The 10,098-nt window shown below is 46.7% G+C and overlaps 2 protein-coding genes across 3 annotated transcripts in view; one reads left to right on the top strand and one right to left on the bottom strand.

The window, feature by feature from the left end:
• Nucleotides 1-485: 485 nt before the first annotated feature.
• LOC125372150 (putative uncharacterized membrane protein YMR173W-A) lies at nt 486-2,105 on the bottom strand. The gene has a single exon (XM_048381245.1). The coding sequence runs from the start codon at nt 2,103-2,105 to the stop codon at nt 486-488; it is 1,620 nt and encodes a 539-aa protein (XP_048237202.1).
• Nucleotides 2,106-4,113: 2,008 nt separating this feature from the next.
• Nucleotides 4,114-10,098, top strand: part of LOC124136879 (serine/threonine-protein kinase B-raf-like) — a 75,425-nt gene continuing 69,440 nt past the window's right edge. Inside the window, exon 1 of one of the 2 annotated variants that reach the window (XM_046502904.2) lies at nt 4,114-4,225. The gene's annotated coding sequence lies outside the window, so the exon portion shown is untranslated. Of the gene's footprint in view, nt 4,226-5,214; nt 5,379-10,098 lie in introns of those variants that run through there. The other variant, XM_046502903.2, reaches the window with a different exon arrangement.

The raw sequence follows: 10,098 nt of genomic DNA, 5'->3' as shown, positions 1-10,098 counted from the left end.
CTCGAATAAATAGCACATAGCCTTATTACTGAAATTATAACCTGGCTAGCTGAAGGACATGCTTCGTACGCCGTATATCCCGGTGACCAGTGAAGTGAAGGGGCAGGGCGAGGGCCAGGATGAGGGGCAGGGCGAGGGTGAGGTTGAGGATGAGGGGCAGGGCGGGGATGAGGAACAAGGGCAGGGTGAGGATGAGGTGAGGGTGAGGAACAAGGGCAGGGCGAGGGTGAGGTGAGGGTGAGGAACAAGGGCAGGGCGAGGGTGAGGGAGAGGAACAAGGGCAGGGCGTGGGTGAGGAACAAGGGCAGGGCGAGGGTAAGGTGAGGGTTAGGAACAAGGGCAGGGCGAGGGTAAGGTGAAGGAGAGGAACAAGGGAAGGGCGATGGTAAGGTGAGGGAGAGAAACAAGGGCAGGGCGAGGGTGAGGTTAGGGTGAGGTGAGTGAGTGAGTGAATATTGCTTAACGCCGCATCAGCAATTTTGCAGCTATTCGCGGCGATAGGGTGAGGTGAGGGAGAAGAACAAGGGCAGGGTGAGAGTGATTAACAAGGGCAGGGTGAGGGTGGTTAACAAGGGCAGGGTGAGGCTGATTAACAAGGGCAGGGTGAGGGTGATTAACAAGGGCAGGGCGAGGGGGATTAACAAGGGCAGGGTGAGTGTGAAGGTGATCAACAGGGGCAGGGTGAGGGTGATTAACAAGGGCAGGGCGAGGGTGAGGTGAGGGAGAGGAACAAGGGCAGGGCGAGGGTAAGGTGATTGTGAGGAACAAGGGCAGGCGAGGGTAAAGTGAGGGTTAGGAACAAGGGCAGGGCGAGGGTAAGGTGAAGGAGAGGAACAAGGGAAGGGCGAGGGTAAGGTGAGGGAGAGGAACAAGGGCAGGGCGAGGGTGAGGTGTGAGAAAAGGGCAGGACGAGGGTGTGGTGAGAGTGAGAAACAATGGCATGACGAGGGTGAGGAACAAGGGCAGGGCGGGGGTGAGGTGTTAGGAACAGGGACAGGACAAGGGTGATGTGAGGATGAGGAACAATGGCATGACGAGGGTGAGGTGAGGTTGAAGAACAAGGGCAGGGTGAAGGTGATCAACAAGGGCAGGGTGAGGGTGATTAAAAAAGGGTGGGTGAGGGTGATTAACAAGGGGAGGGTGAGGGTGATTAACAAGGGGAGGGTGATGGTAAGGGAGAAGGGCAGGGTGAGGGTGATTAAGAAGGGCAGGGTGATGGTGATTAACAAGGGGAGGGTGAGGTTGATTAACAAGGGCAGGGTGAGAGTGATCAACAAAGGCAGGGTGAGGGTGACCAACAAGGGGAGGGTGAGGTTGATAAACAAGGGCAGGGTGAGGGTGATTAACAAGGGGTGGGTGAGGGTGATTAACAAGGGGAGGGTGAGGGTGATTAACAAGGGGAGGGTGATGGTAAGGGAGAAGGGCAGGGTGAGGGTGATTAACAAGGGCAGGGTGAGGGTGATTAACAAGGGGAGGGTGAGGGTGATTAACAAGGGGAGGGTGATGGTAAGGGAGAAGGGCAGGGTGAGGGTGATTAACAAGGGCAGGGTGATGGTGATTAACAAGGGGAGGGTGAGGTTGATTAACAAGGGCAGGGTGAGGGTGATTAACAAGGGCAAGGTGAGGGTGATTAACAAGGGGAGGGTGAGGTTGATAAACAAGGGCAGGGTGAGGGTGATTAACAAGGGGAGGGTGAGAGTAAGGAAGAAGGGCAGGGTGAGGGTGATTAACAAGGGCAGGGTGAGGGTGATTAACAAGGGGAGGGTGAGGGTGATTAACAAGGGGAGGGTGATGGTAAGGGAGAAGGGCAGGGTGATGGTGATTAACAAGGGCAGGGTGAGGGTGATTAACAAAGGCAGGGTGAGGGTGATCAACAAGGGCAGGGTGAGGGTGATTAACAAGGGCAGGGTGATGGTAAGGAAGAAGGGCAGGGTGAGGGTGATTAACAAGGGCAGGGTGATGGTGATTAACAAGGGCAGGGTGAGAGTAAGGAAGAAGGGCAGGATGAGGGTGAGGGTGAGGGAGAGGGTATGGAACATGGGCAGGGCGAGGTGTGAGGAACAAGGGCAGGACGAGGGTGAGGTGAGAGTGAGAAACAATGGCATGACGAGGGTGAGGTGAGGGTGAGGAACAAGGACAGGGTGAGGGTGATTAACAAGGGCAGCGTGAGGGTGATTAACAAGGGGTGGGTGAGGGTGATTAACAATGGCAGGGCGAAGCTGAGGGTGAGGGTAAAGCACAAGGGCAGGGCGAGGTGTGAGGAACAAGGGCAGGACGAGGGTGAGGTGAGAGTGAGAAACAATGGCATGACGAGGGTGAGTTGAGGGTGAGGAACAAGGGCAGGGTGATAGTGATTAACAAGGGCAGCGTGAGGGTGATTAACAAGGGGTGGGTGAGGGTGATTAACAATGGCAGGGTGAAGGTGAGGGTGAGGGTAAGGAACAAGGGCAGGGCGAAGGTGAGGGAGAGGAACAAGGACAGGGTGAGGGTGAGGAACAAGATCAGGATGAGGGTGAGGTGGAGGAACAGAGGCAGGGCGAGGTTGAAGGTGAGGTTGAAAATTAGGGTGGGGTGAGGGGCAGGGCGATGGTGTTGGTAAGAGGACGAGGGTGGGAGTGAGGGACAGGGCGAGGATGAGGATGATAAGCAGGGCGAGAGTGAGGGCGAGGATTAGGAACACGGGCAGGGCGAGAGGAGGGTTGAGGGGCAGGGCGAAGATGATAATGAGGGTAAGGGTAAGGGTAAGGACGAGGGCAAGATCGAGTATGAGGGTGACAGAGTCGATTTAGTGAGTGAATATTTCATTTCGCCGAGTCAAATATCTTGATATTATGATGGACGATTGCATGTAGAGTGGAGTAAATTTGGCTTAAACATAAAACTGGTCAAGACGTTACTTGAGACTATCAAGACTCAATATATTAACTGTCCTCTTTTTAAGCTATGATACTATCGTTTTGTGTCGTGAAGGAATAATACATAGCTCGCAAATGACGTAAACAGTTATTGGTTTCGACAGGTCGACATTCTTAAATTGGTCAAATCGTATGATAAATTTTCGTGACAAACCACGTGACAGGTGTGAGAAGGGCCCACCTGCGGCAGATAAAGGTGCGCACTCAAGTCGCAGATAGCAACAAGGTACAGGTGAGTTGTTTCCATGGTTAACACTGTTGTCTTCTACCTCAAGTGTGTTGTGACCCTGGCCAGATCATCACGTCTATAGAACATATCATGCTAACGATTGGGTAATATTGAACGCGTTTTGAGTTGAGTATGTTTGTGTTATACAGTGCAAGCAATATTAATATTTTACCGGTGTACTGACAATTGATAAATTAAAAAAAAATAGACCACTAAATTACCATAAGTTATTTTCTGTTAATGATTCCCAACGCTAATGTACAATATGTGGCCTATTAAAAAATGCTAAAGTCATGGAGGGTGACAAAAAATAATGTGTGCCGAAAGAAGCCCTAAGGCCGCCTCCTGTAAATAGATTGGTGTATGCCTGAGGTGTTCAAATATGACATTATCGGGAAAACTGTTAGTTCACCAAATTTATGGTGAGGTGAAATAGGGTTTAGCGTCGCGCGGCCAAGAATGTTGCACTTTTATAGCGACGTGCATGCACTTGTGTGTGTGTGTTGCTGCTTGTTCTAGTCCGGACTCTTAACATTTTTGCCGCCGTTTAACATGGATACCCCACTCAGACATCACTCCAAGCCGATCAGTCCTTGATCTATCACCTTAATGCCGAGCGTCAAAGAAGTACCATCTCTTAACGTCTTCCGGTATGGCGCGATCTCGGATCGAACCACCAACCTTCCTCTCTCCGGGCAGACGCTCTATCCACTAGACCACGGTGACTGCCCCAATCTGTTCGCGAGATGCGCTAATTGCCTCAATGTAAGACACACTTTTGTCACTCGGCTCGGCTCTACCATAAATGCCATCTCGGCATCTGGGATAAATACATGTGGACAATCCCATGAAGCAGCACAACAAAACATTAAAAAAATATTATAAATGTATGCTCTTTCCCTCGAGCTCCGTTTTATGTATGATACGGTAAACGATCGCCATTTTATACGAACTCTTGGTGACCGGATCTTGCGAGACAGGATTAAAATGTGACTGGTATATCGCTACTCCAGTACTGCTCGTCAGAATGTAGATTGCGGAGTAAGCCGGGCGGATCTGAGTCCCACTTTTGTTGGACAATGTAAGTATGCAAGCATATTGAAATGCATGAACACATTATTTGGGAGTCTTAGAGTACCACAGTTGAGGCAGCTAGCGCCAAGACTACATTTTGGAAACGGAGGACTGCCTGGTCTAATCACAGCGCATGATGAATGCATATAATAAATTAAGCAATTTGCGTATGGTAATGCCCGTTTTGGGCAGCCAGTTCACCATCCGCATCCAAGACTGATGGGCGTGTGGTGTATTTTTAAAAACATAAGTCCAATTGGCAAGTTTAAGTGTTCTAATACATTTACACCTCTATACTTCCCCTATAAACTTCCAATAGTCAATTGATAATTTTAACTATGATTAAAAACCCTAACTGTAAGAGGTAGGGATTTCGGGTATTGGTCACATTAACTCTCAACCCCTGTCCCCCTCCCCACCACATGGATTGTATGCAGACACACCTAATGTACTTTAGTGAACACAGCCAGGTGTTGCGGCACACGCAGACTTTTATCGGGTTAGGTTCTCACAAGTGATATTTTTGTCTTTAATAGGCACTTGGGATCACCGTGCAACAAACGGCTATCGATTTCTCTCGTTAAACACAACTTTATTGCCAACTTTACGTTTATGTGTTAGGAATTAAGGCAATTTCCTGCAGACTTTTCATTCTCACGGGCAGAATTTACTCTGTAATCGTTGTCGTGTAATTAGAAATTGAATAGAGCGTTTAACATAATATATATATAAAAAAGGTCGTAAGGTTATTTAACTGGTCAAACTATATATTTATGAAGAAAGACAAGTTCTATGGACGAACAACGTCTTTATTACAATTAGTGTGACGTTTCGCTGAAGAAGTTACATATTTATGCTTGGCTAAAGTCAAACTCACATTATTACGTCAACTGTCCCTACCAAAGCCTAAAAACGACGGTGTAAATCAGTCCACGTGCACGATGTCAATTTCAGTTCATGGCACGTGCCAATCGGAACAGACGATAGTTAACCCAGCTTGTTGAGGTGACGGGCGTTTATCTGCGCAGCTGAGCGGAGCGAACGAGTCGCCCTGGGCCAAGCACAGTTAGGAAGTGCGACATTGCAGGCCACTGGGTATACAGTTGATCTACCGTCGTGGTGTCAAGTCAGGGGTTCACTGGTAACACATGCTGCCACAGGTACGGATGTGTATTTCAACCAAAAGTTACACATTGACTAACATATTTCGAGACTTCACAATTCCCAATGGACCAGGTAAGGTCTTTAGTACTGTATGAACTATGCTTGCATCGCATTTGGTCTTAACTACCCCGCAATTGTCTGGATACCCGATACCTGGGCAGGAAGTGCTTCGAACAACCATGATTGTCTCCCCTTCTTTGGGATGGTGAAGTACATCTCATATTCATCTTGGTGCCTTTTTTGTTCAGTCGTTTTAAGTTTACACGAGACCAAATGCACTTCTATTTGTAACGTTATTTTGGTTAGACTTCCGCCGATATCCCATTCCCAAATATATAACTTTTGGAGGGGGGATACGGGCGGAGGTTTTTTTCCGCTGCAGGGGCGTGGGTAGCCTAGGGGTGAAAGTGTTCGCCCGTCACGCCGAATGCCCGGGTTCGATTCCCCACATATGTACAATGTAGGAAGCCCATTTCTGGTGTCAATCAATACAAATCAAATTTAGCTGTCTTAGGCATCTCGATTTCAGAGGACAGGACGCTAAACACACCAACCCCAGTTCGACACCAAATATCACTTACTTCAAAATATATGTGGGTGCATTCAGGAAATAATGATGTGGAAAAACAAAACATGATTAAATATTGAAAATAAGGTCAGTTTACATTACTGGGTGGGTGAAATTTTGAAAACAAACCCCTATAAATCATAGCTGCCCATTCTGTCTGGATGGCCAACAACTGATGTTTTGGCGTGGAACCTTTCACAAAAGCACCGTTTTAGTCTCATATCCGCCATGATTGTAATGGTCTTTGGTTTGTCATCACCATACCTATATCTGCTCGTGGTAAACCTCTAAGACCTGCAACACTTCGGTATTTCCTTTCACATTAAATTGAAACACCAGATATAACTGAAATACTGTTTAAAACGGACTTAAATTCACATCACTCACTCGTTTGGCCCCCAGTACCAACACTTATGTTCTCCAATAGGGTGGAGATGCCCCCGAGTATACCGCGATGATATCGCCTTTGTTGGAATTTCAATTCACCTTGGAAACCGGTTATCGCAGAATGGATTCAAACTTTGATACTTGATGTTTTGGAGATGGTGTTATGTTGTCCACACCTGTAATCGCTGTATGACGGCGGGGCGGTCGGGTAGCCTAGTGGTTAAAGCGTTAGCTCGTCACGCCGAAGACCCGGGTTCGATTCCCGACATGGGTACAATGTGTGAAGCCCATTTCTGGTGTCCCCCGCCGTGATATTGCTGGAATATTGCTAAAAGCGGCGTAAAACCTCACTCACTCACTCGCTGTATGACGGCGTGTTGTAAATAACCGACCCTGGACCAGGCAAACCAGTGGTCGGAATTGTGAGCAACGTCATCTGGCAACGGAGCACGATGACGCCCTGTCAATCATGACTGCGGCATAGAACGATATACATACATAACAGCATGAGGCCTATTTCGGCTGTTATTTATTTCAACAGGGATCAAAGGAATTGTTTTAATGATTATGATAACGGATGCATATACATGTATACGATTATTATGAAGTGATATACGTATAAGCACTCCCTTCTGCTGCCTACAGAAATATCCGGAGTAGAATAGGTCTTCTGAAACCCATGCTTTCCGTAAAAGCCGACTATGCTTGTCGTAAGAGGCGACTAACGGGATAGGGTGGTCAGGCTCGCTGACTTGGTTGATGCATGTCACCGTATCCCAATTGCATGGATCGATGCTCATGGTGTCAATCACTGGATTGTCTGGCCCAGACTCGATTATTTACAGCCCGCCGTCATATAGCTGGAATATTGCTGAGTGCGGCGTTAAACAACAACAACAAACAAACCCATTTCATAGATCGAAGCTCGTGATGTCAATCACTGGATTGTCTGGTCCAGACTGGATTATTTGAACACCACCATCACAAAGCTTGAATATCGCTGGATGCGGCGTTAAACAAACAAAGCCTACAAAAACGATTATGGATGCATGCTTCCATTTACTCCTTTTAGAACCGCATTGGCGATTTTGGAAAGAGGAGTGCACCACAAAAAAAAATCCCTTTACAAATAAATATGTCATGATGACCACATGTACAAACACTTTGTCATGATTGCCCATGATGACCCTAAAATTGCATGTGCATCCCGGTCATTGTATCCCATGAGTAAGAAATCGTCCCACATTGACAGTACACGTGGGGCTGAGTCAGTTCAAACACAGAATAATTCGTTGAAGTGTTTAAACTGTGAAAAGAATCGTTTTTGACGGCCGTAAACCTTACAAGCTCATTTAAATCAGATCTTAGTTCTCGCTATCGCTAAACAAAGATCTGAGGACATCCCATTACGGGTCCCGCCAGAATGACCTTTCATCCGACTAATCAAAGCGTCGCTTACCAGATCATGAAAGTGACAGTCGGAATGTGTTTTCTAATTATGCAACCTCGCAAACGTTAACACGGGGTATTCCGAACGACAGTTAAGGCCCGTTCGGGTGATTCCGTCAAAATCATCGTCTATCTCTCGCTTCCATGGGAGAAACATTTGAACGGAATAGGCGTTGCACAGTACGTGGGAAGCATTACCATACAATCTCAACCATATATTAGACATTCCGAAATCTTCGTTTGTTCAGTTAGCAATTTTAATCGAGAACTGTGTCAACAAATTTTTCAAGCGTAGTCTGAAATAGAAGTCCCCAAGTTAAAACGAGTGCTGAGTTGGCAATGTGACAGATGTACGGTTCCGTTACAAAGTGATCCGTCCTGTTCCTTCTGACCCATGGACGTCACATCACTTTACAGCAGGAGCTCGCCCTCACGTTTCACATGTGGTCACAGACTTCACAACAAAACACCCGATCCGTGGAGATCGTTTGCACTGGTTTCAGCAACCCATGCTTGTCGTTAGTGGCGAGTAGCTTGTTTGGTTGGTCAGGCTCGCTGGCTTGGTTGATGCATGTCATCGTATCCCAATTGCGTACATCGATGCTCCTGATGATAATCACTGGATTGTCTGGCCCAGACTCGATTGTTTACAGGCTGCCGTCATATAGCTGGAATATTGTCGAGTGCGGCGTTAAACAAACGAATCAAAAGCTGATAGTGTTCATGCACGATACTGACTTGTGAACTGGACACTTTCAGCCTTATATATATATTGTTCTGTAGCAAAATCGCTCTATACTGACTCCAAGCCGACCGATACTTTTTTCAGCCTCTTAATGCCGAGCGCCAGGCAGGGTAATAACAAGTACCATCTTTTAACGTCTTTTGGTATGACGCGGCCGAGAATCTGACGCTGACCTTCTGCTCTCCGAGCAGGCGCTAGTAGAACCACAAGACCACGTAGGCAGTTGCATACATATGTCATTTCGTACCAAATTGATAATTTGTTGGAATCATCAAAATGCAACAACGACATGACCCATCAACTGAACGTAACAATACAGTAAGGTGAAACAACGGATCGATGCCCGTGCATGTTCTGCACGTGAAAATTTGTGAATTGGCCGGAACATGGGGAGCCCAGTCGTCTCAGGCGTCACAATTCACTGTGTAGAGTTACGTCCCTTGGAAACGCCAGAAGACTTTGATTGTTTGGTCGAATCTCGCTTCGCTATGATTGTTTATGGTTTTGTCAGCACCATACCGTGCTCCTGGGTTTATCCAAAGTGGTAAACATCTGAGACTTGCACCACTGCTTTCTTCCCACATTAGACCGCCTCCGTCAGTCAGTATACTGTGTCTGAGTGGGGTATTCATGTTAAAATGCGGCATGGTATCTCAGTGGGGCTAGCACTATAAATCCGTCCGGACCAGTACAAGCAGCCACACAAACACACACACGTACATGCACGTCGCTATATAAGTGCAATAATCTTGGACGCGACGTTAAACCCAATTTCACCTCACCTCACCTCTTCCCACACGCCATGGTATGACTGCAATCCTGTTCCAAGTACAGAGAATTAACATTGTCGGACGATTAGAAGCTGGAGAAACGCAATCATCCTCAACCGCAGACACTGCAACAGCTTACACATGTACAACATGCCTAGCCGGCTGACAGCCCCAACGTGTGATCCGTACTCTCATTAAGTCCAAGAGCCTGGTGCTAATGGCGGACACATATGAGTCCTACCACTTGGAACTTTGTTATCTTCTTCATATCAGACATGTGTCCACTTGTGTACTGTTTGCAATAATTCATCACTCCTCAAAATCTGGTTATGCGTTTTGTTGGAGATATCCGTGTTTCTATAAGCGTAAAACTCAGCGTCTTCATCAATGACACATTATTTATGGTGTGTGAAATAGTTCAGTGAAATGAATAATTGAATAGTTCTTATTTCGCATTAGGCACCCACAATTTACAGCACCCCCCCCCCCCCCAACACACACAGCCCAATACAAAACCCCTCAACCAAAACCCCAACTCCAACCCCCTCATATGTAAATAGTAGGTTGTACATGCTTTTTGTGCTGTAAAACAATATCTTGTGATAAATTCAATATTTATATTTCGGCTCTTCTTTTTACAGTTTTACAGATAAAAATAAAAAAGGACCGACAATAAGTCACTCTGACACGTCTCCCTTCCTGGTATTAAAAGGTGGATCCTTTAATCACACGACTCTCGAATTGATCGTGACCAATGTTAAAATATTTCAAATTTAATATTAATCTTTCCTTTCTCG

Source organism: Haliotis rufescens, unplaced genomic scaffold, assembly GCF_023055435.1.
Source record: "Haliotis rufescens isolate VD_foot unplaced genomic scaffold, xgHalRufe1.0.p SCAF_1, whole genome shotgun sequence".
Classification (NCBI taxonomy): Eukaryota; Metazoa; Mollusca; class Gastropoda; order Lepetellida; family Haliotidae; genus Haliotis; species Haliotis rufescens.
Note: the sequence above shows the minus strand (reverse complement) of the source record. Positions and strands in the feature narration are given on the sequence as shown.